Genomic DNA, 17,459 nt, shown 5'->3' with positions numbered 1-17,459 from the left:
TAATTTATACAACATTTAACAGGCTCTCAAAATATAGATAGCAAAGTATTTAGGTGACCATGTTTATTTGAAACCTTCTAGACCTTATGATCCTGGTCATACCATCAAGCCGGTTTCCAGTAAAATAAAAATTTCATTATCATTATTATTGTCTTTTGTTTTTCCTTCTCCCTTCAGATTTTATCAGGGATATCAGTTGAGCATGAGCGACTTGAAGAAGGCCACCAGTGCTTCCAAACAGGCAGCCGGGTGCTTGTTCACAAACTTTGAAGATGTTCGAGTAAGCTTATTTGTTTGTTTGTATCCTTATTTTGCTCATCTGTTCAGTCCAAACGGGTGAAAACTTTGCTTGCCCTAATGAACTCTTCTATGAAATAAAACACAATAGGTCGGTCTGGTTGGTTTTCCATTCATCATAATGACCTCGGAGGCTCATCTGCATGCAGAAAGCTGTCAAAATAACATCTTGTGGAGTTCGTGGTCTAAAGATGAATCAGAACAACCGGTTCTGGCTGAAACTGAACCACTTTCACGGTTGGTACAATGTCGGGGGTAGTTGAATAGGTAAACAATTTCTGGAGCATAGCGCCCGTTTCAAAATATGAGCGGTATGCCACCAGAGAGCTCTTACCACCTACCTTTCTTTCAAAGGTATCCATGGCATAATAATCTACATACCCTTGGCATACTCTCGCCATGTGAACAAATACTAGCATTTGGCCAACAACTCACTAAAATGACACCAATGAAACCAAAGATAGTTCGCCATCTCGCAGTTTATATCTCCTCTTGTTAGTTGTCTCCGGAGTCACCACTAATCGTTCATCATAACACACGCACTACCAAGTTTCATTCAAGTGACGAACCTTTTTCCAAAATTCCAGCCTAACAGTGGAAATGAAACCAAGTTCGCAGTTAGATAGTAGTACAGCCCTTCATGGAAATCGTCCCAAGGAGAATCTAATCTTATCAGGAGACCAATTTCCTGCTCGGCATTTCACATTTCTACTCCTGTATGGTGGAAATAATCCGAAGGAACTCAAAAATGCGCCGGGATATTGTCCAAAACAAATTGAAATAATGTTGGCTCCAGTGGGTCACCCGACTGCAGATCGGGTAACTGCTAATCTTTTTGCCGAATCTGGCTGCTCGACTGAAAGTACTTCGTCACTAATCATGTGCATAGTTGGTGCGCGGTTGGGTGCGGATGCGCCCGCGATGGTCGACGAAAGGTTTCCAATGGGACTGCCGAATTCGGCGAACGAAGCAACACATCTATCCACGGTCAATATCTGTTTCCTAAACACGTTATTTTCTCCCCTAGCTGATGCTTACTGTGATGGTGGGTGTAACATGAAAAACGACTGATGCCACCACTAGACTGCCAGCGTCGGGCTAATTGTCAACTGACTGCGTTTTGAAAAGTGGGTTCGGTGTAACTGCTGTTGACTTCATCAGCAAAAAGGCTACCGACTGGCGTTCGCACAAAGGTACATTTAAATGTACCGAGTTTGTTGAATAAATTGCACCGAGTAGGGTCCACATGACAGACGAACCTCCCCTGCATTAGTTGTTCATTCCAAAAGGGGAGGCACTGAGAAAGCAAATGAAAGTTCTTCAACAGTATAACAGGAGTAGAACATCAAAAACATGGCTCGTTTGAAAAATGTCCATCAAAATTATACACTTATAATAAGGAAGAGGTAAAATCCAATAAAGGGAACGATAAAAATTTAACAGATGTGTCAAAATGTCTTTGATTCCGCCACAATTTTCTCGCGAAAGGACGAATAATGTAATAAAAAAAGAAGACGCCCAGCTTTTGGTAGACATTTGCCGGGTATACCTCACCCATCTTCTTCACAGATGCAGATTTCCCGAGAAAAACGTTTCGCGTTCCTTGAAGCTGTCCTTTGGAGATTTTCTGATAAATTGTTTCAAATACACACATTTGCAAACTAATTTGGTTTTTCGAGAGACTCACCTGGAACCCAGCTGAATCTCTCGTTTGTGATGTTTCCAGGCGACAAATTTTCAGCAACCTTATAAGTAGTGCATTACAAATAAATTGTTTCAATTTCTCTGCTGAAGTTTCGTCTTGTGTTTGTCCGCATTAAGAAAAAACGGATCGACTGTGTAAACTTTCTAGTTGCAGAACTGGACTGCAATGAGTACGTCCCAAAACTACATGNTATATATATAACTGCATGGAAAACCAGCTTCCAGAGAAATTCAAGTATCGTTCCATTTTTTGGTATCGTCAAAAGTCAAACGGTTGAGTTCTTGAATAAGTACCCAAGTGAACATCACCAATAAAGTTTAAAAAAACGGAATTGCGCTAGACGTAATTTGAGTTTCACTTGGGATTTTTATGTGAATTTCTTCCGACGTGGACAGAGAGTGAGGTGTTATGATAATTCTTCAGCTTCCCAAAAGTTATGCTTTTGAAGACCAGACTTGATTGCGAATGAACGATGCATTAAAGTTTCAAAGGATGAGGCCGAAATGATGTGTCAGTCATATCCGCTCAACGTCGGATTGGTTCATCACGATTTATTATATGTGGATCGCGCTGTTGAAGTAAATTTCGAGATGTTCGCTGCGCTATTTCCGGCAGTGCGATGGGACTGCGAACACTTATACTGAATAACTGTTAGACTGCTTCACCTATAGTCACCTAACGTTAAGTTCATTTTATTTTTTGTCATCACATGAGATGACAGCAAGACACATAGGTCAATTAAGAAAGATTTTACCATGATGCTTGGACCAGGTGGCCGTTCATTCACATCTTCAGTGGACCGATTATTTCTGAACCAAAGTCAGGTTTACGGATATATTCAGCGTCGTATTTAGGTCGGCAAGCATGAAGAATGTGATGAACAATCAAACTGCTGGTTTTTGCATGCGATTAAAAATTATCACAATCGACGGTACTTGCAAGGATTGATGGTATACAAACTACGGATATATTCAGCGTCGTATTTAGGTCGGCAAGCATGAAGAATGTGATGAACAATAAAACTGCTGGTTTTTGTATGCGATTAAAAATTATCACAATCGACGGTACTTGCAAGGATTGATGGATATACAAACTTTCCATTTTCACCCTGAAAAGCAATCAATTGGCCGCTGCGTTTCTTTTTCCATCTGTAACGTTTCGTTGGCAATTACGACAACTGCGTTTCAGAGTAGATAATTTGTCACTGAATATTATGGGGATCAGCTAAAAAAAACTTCGCGTAGAATTCAATGAATGAATTAGTTTACCCCGAGTGGTTTAATCGGTTGTACCCACCATACTTGATCTCGTTACGTTAGTAAACACTCAGCGTAAGACTGTTCCACAAAGTACACTAGTCAACACTCAATCCAAATGTTACTACTCATTTACAATCAATGCCTTTATCTGCTGTTGAGAGGGGTTTCGAACCGTTCAATAATTCACGAATTTCTCAGACTACTCACAGCCTTAATGTTCCAATTAACATTGAGTTCCTCAGCTTGCTTCAAAATTCTTCTGGACTATTTTGGTGTCATTGTGATGGCACTCAACAAAATGCAGAGTTTCATGAGTTTAAAACAGCGACGTTTTCGTTTTGTTTTTGGCATCATTTTCATTTTGTCTCGTAAATGGTTTTTCCGTGAAAAATTGTACGAAGCAATTATATTTCTTACAGTCAGTCACTGCTGCTTGCTCATAATAAGAGACTCTCAAATCTATTGGCATTAATTACCAGTTAACTTGCTCCCAAAAAAAGAATTACTGTACTTCCCTGTTACTTTGTCACACCAAGATGCAAAAGGATGACAAGCTGGAGCCGGTATTTATCATATTATTTTGTCAACTACACTACCCTGTTAAAGTCTAATCAACTCTGACCACGTAACCATTATCTATGGACTACATCGATCACTACAAGCTAATCTTTCCACAAGGTATATTCAGTACCAGCTTTAAAGTGACATATCAGTACTCTAAGTTGTATTGCTTGCGCCCAGGATCCTCTTTCAGTGGCTTGTACCCAGCTGCAAACTACCCTTTTGAAGAAAAATCTCACCTCTGTGCGTCAGTTGGCACTTGAGTGAAAAACTCCTTTGCACTATTGTCCTCAAGATCGTCAACGATTACTTGCTTTGTTTTAAGATGTCATAAATATTTTCGCCGGGTATTCATTTCCTGGTTTTCATTCATTGGGAAGCCTTTCATGGCTATCTTAAAACGGGTACGCTGATAGTAATAGCAAGTAAGAAGATTTGGGAAGAGTGACGGAATGTTTCTCACTACTTGCAGCTGAAAGTATCGCCCAACTTGCTTTCAGGTGAAAACTGTATAAATTTTTCGAAAGCAGAGCTCTGATACAACCTATCCCCTGTATTCCCAAAGCCTAGTCATCTGTCTAAAATTGTTTGTTGTGTTCCACGGGAATATCAGATGTTCCAAAATGATTCTGAGTTGCATGCTTCTGAGCCCGAGTGCTTCCTCAAAGGTCTGCGACCCTGCTCATCACTGTAAGCCCAACCTGTCCTGCTCGAACTAAAGGCAACCTATGGGGCACAAATAAAATAGTTCTACACTAAGCTGATCATAGTTTGAGCAAATTGGTCAACACCCACCTGTCGCGGGTTGCATTCAGTTGTACTTTCACAGGCATCACCCGCTTCGACAAATTGACAACCTGTATCATCCGTATTCCCTATAACAACAAACATATATCTATGACCATCTGAGGTGGCTGCCCTGGAAGAATATATCTTTGTAGACGGTGACGGGATGTGTAGACTTCACGTTCAGGTCAGTCTTGTTTGAGTAGTTCTAATCTTCGTCTGTAGCAGAAGTGCGCAGAATCAGCAGACATGTATATCGCCAGCAAATCCAAGTCGCGGTCGAAGATGTTTTTGCTGGCAGTTAAGGTTACCAAAAAAAGTGAGCCGATGTTTCTAGAAATGGGCAATTCAACTTGTATCGTCCGTTCTGTACCTTAAGGCCGATCTGAATTGAGGAGAGGCTCCCTACCACATAGGTGTAGCGCCATTTCCGGTTTTTGTTTTTTCTGTTCGCAAACATTTTAATCAATGTAATGATGGCTGAACTGGTATTTATTTAACAGTAATTGCCTTTTTCTTTCGTGGTTTGACACAGCTGACGGATGAAGAACGTGTCTACTTGAATGCCGCAGCTACTGGAGATATTGGAATCATACGCATGTCACTTGAAGAGTCCGAAGACAATAAAGACTTCAATGTGAACTGTGTGGATTTTATGGGACGCAATGCTCTTCACTTGGCCGTCGACTCGGAAAACACCGAAGTAATGGAAATGCTGCTTGATAAACTAAACTTTGAATGCATCGAGGAGGCGCTGTTACATGCGATCAGCAAGGCCCATCCAAAACTGGTCCGTTTGATTATTGAACATCCGAATTATCAGGCTGGTGAAGATCAGATCAAACGTATGGATTCGAAAAATGCTTTCTTTCGAACCACAGAAAAGAGTCAGTTCTCACCAGACATCACACCTCTGATCTTATCTGCACACTACAACAATCATGAAATGGTACAAATGTTTCTGTCGCGGAATCACACGATTGACAAACCACATCCAATCTCCTGCCAGTGTAACGATTGTCAAGTTAGACAGGATTACGATTCATTAAAAAGATCGCGGTCACGACTGAATGCTTACCGAGCGCTTGCTAGTCCATCTTATATGGCGCTGAGTAGTCCAGATCCCATAATGACAACGTTCGAGTTGCGACAAGAAATGATGAAGCTGGCGGAAATTGAGAAGGAATTTAAGGTACGTGCGACTTTGTGGACGTTTGGCTATCGGGGTCGATGTTTCATGTGGAATTCAGACACACTTGAAAGTTATTCATCGATAATTACGAGTGAATAAGCAAATAAGAATAAAAACAACCATAGGACTAACATTTTACAGATTACACAGTCCGTCAAGTTGTCGATCTAACCAACCTCGAATCGCTTTGATGTTTTTCGGAGCGTAGCTGAGCAGCAGGCCCATTCTTACACGGTATGCACAAAGCAGGAAGGTGGCAGTTTGATTCATGATGTACAATCATTTTAGGAGATAAATATTCACTCAGATTACGGACGAGTGATGTACAAGATTAGAAAATTAACCCAAGTGGTGTTTGGCGTTAGGATACCGTATAGCTTGCTAACAACAGAAAACAGTGTGCAAACGGTCGATATAAGAACAAGCAAGTTTCCGCGGTACTGAGTAACTTTCTACAGAGGAAAGTGTTGGTGGCTTAGGTAGCGTAGATGGTCGTTGTCTCGTTCGCTGTGCTGGACAGTTTGATTGCAAACGTTTCATTATCAATCGTGGTGACATCGTCAGGGCGTTATTGGGGGGGGGCGTAGTTGTGCGTAGTGATAAGTTATTGTTGTGCTGAGTAATTATATCGACACTATCCCTTTCTACGAAGCCCATGTGCCCTTAAATGTATTTGCTACGATTACTGATGTTTTTCAATCAAGTCACGAAGTGCATTCCACTTTCTGATGCCAGTGTCTCCACGATTAGTTTGTTGTAATATCTGGTTCACTAGGTTGAAACTTGGCACTCAACTTCTGAATTTTGAAATGTTGTTTGTTAAACTCCAGTAGCCTAATCCACGATATCCATCTGATGATTTGACAATAAAGTGGAGCGTTTCCCCGGAATTGACAATTCTTTGCCAAAGTTGTCCGAGAAACTGATTCGCCTCGTACGATCCAGGAAGGTCAGGGAAACCTAAACATTACCAAAAGGGATAAACATTTTGCAAGGAAGTCAGGTCACCTGCAGCACCGCAAAAGCAAACACTCCACAGGACAGAACGGCACAGAACTTCAGTTCACTAGTTTTTACTTCGATGTGCTACTCGATGTCAGTGGCTTTCGCGCTGTCAGTTTCTTTCCAGATTATCTGATTGAGCGGTTGGAGGTGTAGGCACCTCAAAATGCTTGACATAGGCCAGCATTAGGTCCCTTCTCTCATCCACTCTTTTCCTCTACTTTTCACCCTATGGCTTTTATTATAGTTATATATAACTAGACAAACCTCATGGTTGTAGGGCAGTGAAGCATCAGCGCCAACACCGATGTTGCCGTCTTTGATAATGATGATGACTTCGATATGCTTGATACCTACTACTATATCTTGAAGGCGAAAGTGTCACCTAAGGCAAAGTTCCTGTGCACCAGAAGCGAATGCACTAACTTGTCCTTTATGGACAGAACGCAGTTTTGTACACCCGCATAAATCCATTTTTCTGCGTGAAACGATTTTTTATTGTATATATGCATCAAGTGTAATGTCAAAACAACGTTGGGGAAGGTTTCGCTCGAGCAAAACAATCACCGATGACAATAATTGAATTGTCTTTTACGAAGGAATCGGGTATCACAGGACAAATAGGTAAACACAAAGCTTGTAAGGTATTTTCGAAGCAAATTCAGTTTGCTTTTTTGTGGCCTAGAGTTCTGTAAATCAAAGTCAGCGTGTTCGACATTGTCACCATTTTTGATGTACAACCACTGTGGGTGGAACATCACCTAGAACTACTTATTTCCTCTTAGTAGTTGTGGGTGGAATGAATAATTTCGCTCTTGAAATCATTTGAAAAAACATACGTTTGGAGTTAGCAACTCACTGATAGAATTGCCCTCACAGTGACAGTAATTAAAAGCATTTAAAAAGCTTCGAAATAAACCTTTCTCAAATCATTCCAGCAATATTTTATCGCGGGCAAACTCTTATCAAAGTTGCATCACAAAATGGTGACGCTGAATAAATACTGGAATTAATGATATAGCCCAAACTTCCTGAAAGTCTGGCTGTGTCATTGAGCATTAGGTAGTGTGATCTATCAGTTTGCAAACCCTTGGACATTAAGAGAAATAAAATAACTCACGATACACGCTTATATAAGGTCGTTAAACTAAACAGCACCAGCGAATCCCTTGTCATACTGGTCCAAGATACTGGTGGTGGCATCGGGGCAGATAAATAATAAAGTAGTTTAATCAACGTGACACGGAGCGCCGTAAACTAAATTTCTCGATGATAATGTCTTCGAGAAATTTCGGAAGGCACTAATAAAAACTTTTCTAACCATAATTAGCTTAAAGAATTAACGATTACCGTATCCTGTTGTTCCAAAGGAGTCTCATGAAAGCTGCCGTTCTTTATCAATATCATCACCAGACATATTCTTCATTGTTCTTACATCCAAAGCTATGGGAGGTCACTTCCCTCTGCTCAGCTAAATTCGTTTTAGCAAAATTGAACCAAGTGTTATCGCTAGCATATTGGCTACAAATATCACCCAAGCGAGATTTTCTAAACTTGTATGAACGCATATCTTTTTATATCATCCCGCTTCGTTCTCCGACATCATCGAATAATCGAAAAAAGAACGCGTGGATAAGCAAACTACAAGGACCGGATCTTGGAAAGGTGTGAGAGCGGAAGTCACGGTTGAACATACTGCACAGAAATAAGCAGATTTTCGTGTCCGAATGGAAAAAATATAGACGAAAACGAGACAAGTCACCCAAACGGAGCTGTGTGCCATCCATGTACCAGATTCGGCATTCCAGTCAATCACGGGCAGACAATATGCAAATCGTTTTACGCACTTCTCAACTATGCTGCCTTAAAGCATGGTAGCTTACCTGGTCAGTTAATGAAAAAAGGTACTACATCTATGCATACCCCTGCGCGGTGTTAGAGAACAAGGTGGATTTTAGGAATGTTGCAAACGAAATCTAGGATCCTGTAGCTCACACGAACTGAAAAGAACTTTACATGAGGCTCACTGGTATGCAATATGTTTTGGGGATGTGGCTATATCGCGAAAAAACTGACAAGTAATATCTCATGCGTCCTAAAAGCAGAGGAGACGGTAACCCCCTCTGCATACACACATATTCAGGCAAACGAATTCACCACAAACGATCATTTTCGCCTATTTTCGTCAGTATTTTATAATCTTCAGTAGAATATGGCTCGATCCGTCGTTGGTATCAACAACCAACGAACTGCAAAGAACGAAGAGTAAATTCCGTCCCCCAAAACATATCGCATTAAAGCAGCTTCAATAACGGACAACTGTGTGGAGATTCTCAGCCTTACGTTGCGTGTATGGTTTTCACACTGCATCTGACTTATTTTGAGAAGTTCCAGTACACAGTGTAAACGGTATTGTTTACGTAAATACCAGATGTCAGATAATTCATTTATAATGGTTTGCGTCAACAAACCCAGCCCCATTTTCAGAAAAACTACATCAACAGTTTGCAAGGTCGGGTGATAAAGTTTGATGTTGGAAAACGTACATCAGTCATAGGTACACATCAGTTTGTGTGCATTCCAGAGCTGTGATAGAAATAATCTCGGCATTGCATCACCATGTCTTTCGGAGATCATCGTACTTTATCCCTGACGTCTTGTACACTCAGTGGCTTGACTCAGACACGCAAGCGTGCTTTGTCGTTTGAAGTAACTGCATTTTTCGAAAACTCGGGAGTGTTTATCTGTACAAAGGAGGAGCTTTGTTTTCAAGATAACCCTTGAAGCGATCCAGGAAAGCATGCCTTTAGCAGAAGGCGTTTATGTCAAGTCCATTGGATCTAAACACCAAGGAACCAATCTTCATTTGATCTACTCCAAACTATGGGTACATCTAGTCACGTGCTTCAGGTCGCAACATGCCTTGGAGCGCATGCAAACAAAATAAATGCAAACAACTGAAAGGAATGTAAACCAAGAAACGTGACCAAACAAGAAACGTTTGACAAGATACCAGACGCACTCATCCAGAATATCGAAACTTCCTTCTAAGTGCAAACTGCTCAACTGAGGTAACAGGTATGCAAAAATGGTGCAAAATGGAGTTTGGATACTTGATCGTGAAACAAATAAACACTCGTTATTTGCCCTAACCATGCGTAGGCTTCAAAACCAAACAATTGTTTTAAATCATCAAAAATCGAACTGTAGAGACTTCTGGGAACTTCTCACAAGCCTAGCGTTATTTCCAGATACTGTCAAGTTTCCGACTTTTGAAAAACCTTGTTTGCGAAGAATAATCATTTGAAAATTCTTGCGGGTCCACAACGCTTCCCTAGTTATGAAAATAACCAACATCTTCAGCATTCATGAGCAATGCGGTCATCGAGAATTTACACAACCCCTTCTTGAGGAACTTTGGTGGTCCGTGAAACATCAGTCTCTCCCGGTAAGAGCTCTGTAACAGACGTTGATGGATCTTCCAGAAGTGAATTCACGTGATTAAGTTTAGAGTATATTTCCCGGATTATGCAATATTATTCTTGCCGTCCTACAGTACAGTAGAGAAACACTGATGTTTCGCTTTTCTTGGAACCCAGTATCGCTGCGTGTCTTTGAACTGGTAAGCACATAAATATTGGACAACGATTTGTCCTTAAATTCACAGGTTAATAGTGGAACCCAAGAACAATAAATACACTTATTGGTCACGTTCAAACAGAGCCTCTAAGTCATGTTGTGCGCTAGTTTGTGAGCCGATCGGAGATATCCACAGATAAAAAGGCGAGTTAATCTGTGCAGAATCCTCTTCTGCTATTCAGCTAGCACGGGAAAATCACTTATAGAAACGGAAACTAAATCAGTATGCTGCTAAGCTTGAGCTTTATTCAGAACGAGGCCACCGTGCATGGATTGGTCGTGCTTTTTGTCAGTTTTGCTGTCACCCAACCTGGCGGTTTGTTCATACTTGCGATGAGTTAACAAGCTATTCAGCGCGAACCTCGACTGACATCTTGATTGCGTCCGGTTCTCACTCTTCTGTAGAAAGGCAGTGTCGAGGGCACTTATGAAAACCGAAAGTGCAACAAAACGGACGATCGAACGCATCGTCCTGCGTTTGACTGATTGATTCTTTCTAGTCATTTTTTCTGCAAACTGGAAGTCGTTTTCTTTTTTTGAAACCTGTGATATTACACACAGCGAGAGATAGCCAATCACCCACCGAATGGCATTTTCGTGTCACCCGTGGAGTTGTTAGATCGCTGCGTGATTTTGATGCGCGTCCACACCAAACTCTGTGAGCTAACTTGCGATGTTGTTTTTTCACCTTTGAAAAATAGACATTTTACTCAACGGATTTACCTTTGCTTCCCGCGGCTTTCTATGCAATGTCCATAAATTAATCCATATCAACACACGTGCGTATCAACCGACAGCTGACCCGTTTCGGCTGCTTGATATTTTTTTCATTCATTCATTTCCCATCGTTTCCTGTTTTTGTTCGACAAAACCATCCCTTTCCATCTATGAAACACACACAAAAAACAGTTGAGCGGTTCCGGAGTAAACCTCGGCATTTGATTTGTTCACGATTTCACGTACCGGTGGATCAAAAGACAATTTATACTATGGCTACGGATGCAGTTAGTGCAAAGATGTATTACTCATTTGACCGTAAACCAAGTAGAATGTTTGAGTTAGTACCAGCCGTATGTGACAGCATGAACAAACCGACAATACCCCGGGTTGTCTATAGGGGAAGAAGTTGGTAACTCAGGTAGCGTAGATGGTCGTCGGTTTGTTCGCTGAGCTGGGCCATTTGATTGCAAACGTTTCATCACCAATCGAGATGAAATCATTGGCGAGTTAGTGGGGAGAGTGGTGGTGCGTAGCGGTGGTTGGAAGTTGACCTACGCTGAGTTGTGTTGATTGAGTAACACCTCCAAACGGTATAATCCTCAACACCGATGAGTAAAATCCCCTGTGAACCATGGTGATGATCCCGACATAGCCGATCAGGTATTTGGCAAATCGCGATGCGAGCCCACATGCACAGAGCTCATATCTGCTGACCTCGGCTTTTTCTGGTTGAAACAAATTTGGTTTCGATTAGTTGCATTAGTAGGTCAAATCTGGCAATTTTGCATTCCGAACAACGTACTGCAATCCAACGTTTAGGGCAGGGGAGAAAACATTTCCAAGTATCTTTACAGTGGTTTATTCGAAAGCTGTCTGTTCCCGCCCATGCTTCCTCTGTTTGATTTGCTTTTGGGATCCAGTACTCGGCAGAGGCAATCAGTGTTTTTGGCCGTTCTTCGTTTCCTTTCAGATGTGTACTAAATCCAAGCCACACAGAAGGGACCTTGGCATCATTTACGTACAAACTGCTGAGGGTATTTCACTACCGAAATCAGGGAAATCACGGCCGTGTATTTCTAATAGTTAATATTAATTAGCTTTTATAAAATCTCTTTATGGAGTGCCCAGCAACAGTCTTTATTCAACTTCCATACCTACAGTTCCGTAACAGTTTACGTTTCATATCCGCTACCCACTGAAGCATTCCGATTAGACCATGCTCAATGAAGCCCCCTTCAGTTGCTCATTGAAAGGATAATCGAGCAGATTTTCAATGTCTTTCCTGTTGATACGTTTTTTGAGATGTAACAGACAAATCATGTTTCCGAAAACCAGTATACGGCATATTTGTATACTGTTGCGTGCCACGTTTACAGTGCTGGTATATCATCTTATAACAGGAACAAGGGAGGTAAAAAAAAAAGCTCTTAAACCCTATCAGAAACTTCTAGAGTGAGTCCACACTTTCGTGAGCAACTAAAATGCGTTTTTTTCTAAACCCAGAGGACTCACTTCAAAACCCATTTTTCAAGTTTATTTTGACGCGCAAAGCCCTCCGACCTTGAAAACCACGCTGTAGCGTTTGCCGATCTCGGGGAACTGTCTATGGTGGCAGTGCGCTCTCCTTGTGTTCAGATGACGTCGGTAAGACATACCAATCCGGCGAAAATAAAGTTGTGTAATAAACTAGCATTACGTTGGCCTTGAGCGATAATGAGTTCCGTCAGTGGAGGAGAATGGATCTAGAAATACACTCATTTGCAGATCAATTTGGTTTTCACGTCAGACTCAACTGAATCCCTCGTTTATGATATTCTACAACTGAATGTACTGCACACAGGCCGCCTCATGTTTCAATTGGCACGATTTTCGAGATATCATTGAGGAAGCTACACACAAGGTTGCTGAAAACTCTTCGACAGCCGACGACCGGTTTTGCCCTTCTCGGTGCTCATCAGGTAGGCGCAGTCGCCGTGTTTCCGTCAAACTTGTGTTTTACTTAAACCCAAATCGGGCTAATTTCGAGAGATACATTGTGTGCATCACATTCTGTGGAAGAATATCGTAAACGAGAGATTCAGTTGAGTCTCTCGCGAAAACCAGATTGATTTCCAAATGAGTGTATTTCTCGAAGACAATGCAGTTTGGGTTGAAGTAGAACATAAGTTTGACGGAAACTCGGGGACTGCGCCAACCTGATGAGCCCCAAGAAGGTCGAAACCGGCCGTGGGCTGTCGTAGAGTTTTCAGCAACATTGTGAGTAACTTCTTTTATGAGAATGGATCTTCACTTTCTTGGGGTAGTAGTAATGGATGAATAGGCTATCAGCTTTCATGCCAAGTTGTGGTTTTCTGCCACCTCTCGTAAAACACGGTTCCGTGAAACGTGGATTTAAGAGGAAATGGGATTGTTTAGTAAAGTGGGGGAACAAGGGTTGTAATCTGTGATAGTTTGTGGACCTATCCCACAGTACTCGGCAAAATGTGGCCCAAAATCGTCGTTGAAAAACAAGAAAATCACTGCAATCGGATGAAATAAAACTTGCCATCTTTTCAGTTAATCAATAATTGGTAGCGAGTCAACTCATCCTGAGTTTTCATCAACTGGCTGTTGGTTATTTCGGATAGTTTGCAGTCCATATATGAAAAGTACAACCATGCATTCACGACTTGCAATATGATGATGATGCACCCTTTTTGGGCCTGACTGCCATTTTACTAGAAGAAAGCAAGAGGGCCGGAGATTTGCCAGATTGCTCAGATCTAAACAGGAGTCTAGAAGCAGAGGTCAGATTCGAACCATGGACCTTCTGGCCAGTACATTCACGCTTTAACCATCAAGCCATCTAGCCCTCATTCACCTAATTAGGTCCAGTTAGTTCGACCAGCTGTCGTTCAACTTCGTCAGTTCACATTGGTTGAGGTGAACTCACATTTCCCAGAAACAGCTCCAGAGATTTGATCCCGTTTGTCTGGCTTGTTCTTATCTATTACTCCATCGTTTAAGAATGACGGTTTCCGGAAGAACCTGACAATAAGTTTTAGACCGGAAGGTAAATTTCGGGATCATATTCTAATGTCTAAACCCTACCGGTGGTAAAACCTCACGACTCTATGGTTTGCCTAAGAGTCATAAAAAATATATCAGATTGAATGCTGTTTTGGATTTGTGCACTTCCCCATATCACATAACCGTCCACTGGTTGGTCAAAATTTTAGAACTCGTATACCAAAAACGTCGTCTACGTGACGTTTTTGAATTTGAGGGGCTGAAAAAAGACATTGATATTGAATCCAGATCTATGTCTTTTTTGACAAAACCTCTCCTTCCAATCATGGAGACCAAATTACCACACTCTCAATTCAGGAACCCGTTCATAGAAAACCCAGTACAATACACAAGCTTTCATAGTTTTGTACCTCTGAGGCAGAACTGAACCCGATTTTACACACGAATGCCTCGAGCGAGGCGAATTTTCTGTACGGGTACACGGTACTCTAAACTGAACCTGGCATTGCTAATGTCCCTCAGGCCAATGATTACGTATAGGGATTTTCGACCAAGAATATGTCCAAACGTCCTATTTGACTGTCGGTTACGACCGCTCTAAAGAATTCAACGTATTCAAGTCTACCAGGATTGGCGATCTGTTGTCAGACACAGTTAATCGCAGCCTGTTTCATCTCACAGAGCGCACGTTTCCGGCTGCAACCCTTTGCTAAACTTAGACTTCAAAGACAAGATGACAGCCCTCATCTAAAATATGGCTGCGTAGTGTTTCCGCTATTGTTGTGAAGCGGAGTGTGTTGGGCGCGCGATTTGGCAACTTGCTAACATAATACGTGAGCGTCTTTCTTGCCGGAACATCAGTACACTCAACGGTTGAGTCAAAAACTCAGTCACGTCATACAGCTGAGTTTGTCACGTCTTCAATCGAAACCTACCAAGCACCCCTTAGTCTTCCAGTATCGATCCGACAGCCTGCCCAGCCGAATCACTTGCAATACAATTTTGCGAAATCCGGTACTATGGTCTCGAAAACTAACGCTGAAATTGCTTCTTTATGCGTCATGAATAGACAGATCCTCTGGACTGTCTCACAACACCTGAGTTGCATTAGCGACCAGGCGTGCATGTCTCTGTGTTTTATATTTTAACAACCAATCCCAGCTGTTTAGTTCATTATATACCCCTGTTTTAACCATTAGATATGTACTGGCATGACAAAGAGATCCAGAAAACAATGATGTTCATCACTGCGTTCTTGTTCAAACCATGAGAACACTCAGACAGGCTTGTTTCTCTCGGCGAGATGACTTGCCTTTCAAGGAGCAACTTTGAGTTTCGTTCCTCTCTGTCATTTCTACTATATGTGATTTTCGGCAGTTTGAGGTGAAAAGAATTTTCCAATACAAAGCTCCATGAAACTCATCGATCTTGATGTCGCTCAGATCAAACCTAGAAACCGCGCACTGTAAGCAAACTCAATCTGTGCTAAGATGGTGAAACGCAATGCAGCGTTGTGTAGTTCATATTGGTAACGATCAAATTTTTCCTTGGGACTTCTTTCACACAGACCTCTGGTCTGGTGGCGCAGAGCTAACAACATCTTGTCACGGATGACGAGTTTCTATGAAGGATCTGGCACCATCGTCCTTTGTGAAGGGAACAATAGTTCGAACTCTCATGTCCACCTGAGAAGCCTTTACCTGAAACCAACACCATATCAGATAACGTGAACCCTATGAGAACTGATGGTAAGCTGCATTCTGTCCTGCGTATATTTACTCACAACGCCGATCAGTCCAAGGAAATGGAGCTCATCTACGAGCTGTATGCCGAAGGATCTGATTTTTCTTACAAGTTCATGGGATGCGTACGGCCCCTGGTTCATAACACACGTACTACGACTACAAAACGACCAAATAAAACCATTATCGAATCCCCAAAATGCCCCGATTTTGAAACCATTCGTAACCCCCTCCCCCGATGAAACTTCGGCACAACCGCATACAGATAAAAGTGCAATGTCCTACAGAATGAATGTTAGTAATCTCACACGCTATAGCACAAGTGGAGAGTTGTCTTTTGAAGCGGAGATCGTCCTTTTGTCGTGCGATTCTCAGCGTCAAGTAGCCTACACAATTCATTGGTTTTTTCAGCAGCGCAGGGGAACGTTTTGAGCCACTGGTCGATACATAAATTCAGGCGATTTGATAATTTGACATGATAAATACTGTTTGATAAACGATCTTACAGTCTTAAACTAATATACTGGCTAAGGAATATTCTTCTCAAGTGACCCTATTGATCGCGTTCCTATTTGCCAGGCTAGAATCTGTTAAAAAGTACAAACTGAAATATCTAATTACAACAGCAAACAGACCAGTCTAATTTTGGCCAACACCACACTACACGTAGACATTGTTCGGTTCGCTGGTCACTTCCTGCATTAATACGAACCTCCAATACCGATTCACTTCATAGTTGGTGACAAATATCTACATTTTATCATATTACTTTGCCATAGTTGGATGTCGTTCCAAGTTTTGAAGTGAAACGTCTGATTAGAGAACACAACACACGCGTTTGAATGCGTGATTTGCTTACCATTGCCTAAATATACTGGATTTTTCTTTATTTAGGGTGGTTTACAAATCAATAATTATACGAATCAGTGATGTGAAAATTCCATCAAATACACAACCACAAGGGGCGTTTTGGCGCCGTGCCGAATACGCACATTTGATTTTGACGCGCACTGGGACAATATGGCTTTCCCGACTGTTTGGATGACTTAAGTTAATGCATTTATTCTGTTAACCGAGTTATGTCAGTCATGCTGGTAAAGTGAACGTTCTGTGGTGCATGGAGAAAACGAGTGTACGCGCACATGTGATACGGCTACATGAGCTGAAATCATACAAGAAAGCATAGTGGCTTCGTCAGGCTTTTTGTTTGATGCCATTTTTGGGAAAGGTTTAAAACACAGTCCAAGGTAAATGATACTGTCTAAGCCAATTATCTCAGGGAAATCCAAAGCAGATGGAGAATTTCTAGTTTTCCATGAAATACTTCACCATATTTAAGATGTCAGTTAGAACAGAATCCCAATTTGACCGTTTCGAATAAAAGATTCAAAATTCAAAATACAGCCCCAATGATGTGAACAAAATGTATGAATCTCGTGCATCCTGTCAAGGGGAACTGGGGAAAAGAAGCTGCTTCTGTATCTAGCTTGACGTACATTCAAGACTTCGATGCAGGTTTTTTTTGGTAATTTCAAGGATTAACTAGC

General features: G+C 41.6%; 1 protein-coding gene across 1 annotated transcript; it reads left to right on the top strand.

Annotated features, from left to right (window-relative positions):
- Positions 1 to 202: 202 nt before the first annotated feature.
- On the top strand, positions 203 to 5,799 carry T265_13693 (hypothetical protein; the record flags this gene model as incomplete). The annotated part of the gene is made up of 2 exons (XM_009170081.1): positions 203 to 280; positions 5,144 to 5,799. Coding segments are annotated over 2 exons (732 nt in total), but the record flags the coding sequence as incomplete, so codon positions are not given.
- Between the last annotated feature and the right edge of the window lie 11,660 nt (positions 5,800 to 17,459).

Source organism: Opisthorchis viverrini (assembly GCF_000715545.1).
Source record: "Opisthorchis viverrini unplaced genomic scaffold opera_v5_96, whole genome shotgun sequence".
Classification (NCBI taxonomy): Eukaryota; Metazoa; Platyhelminthes; class Trematoda; order Opisthorchiida; family Opisthorchiidae; genus Opisthorchis; species Opisthorchis viverrini.
The sequence above is the reverse complement of the archived record's forward strand: the minus strand, read 5'-3'. Positions and strand labels throughout refer to the sequence as shown.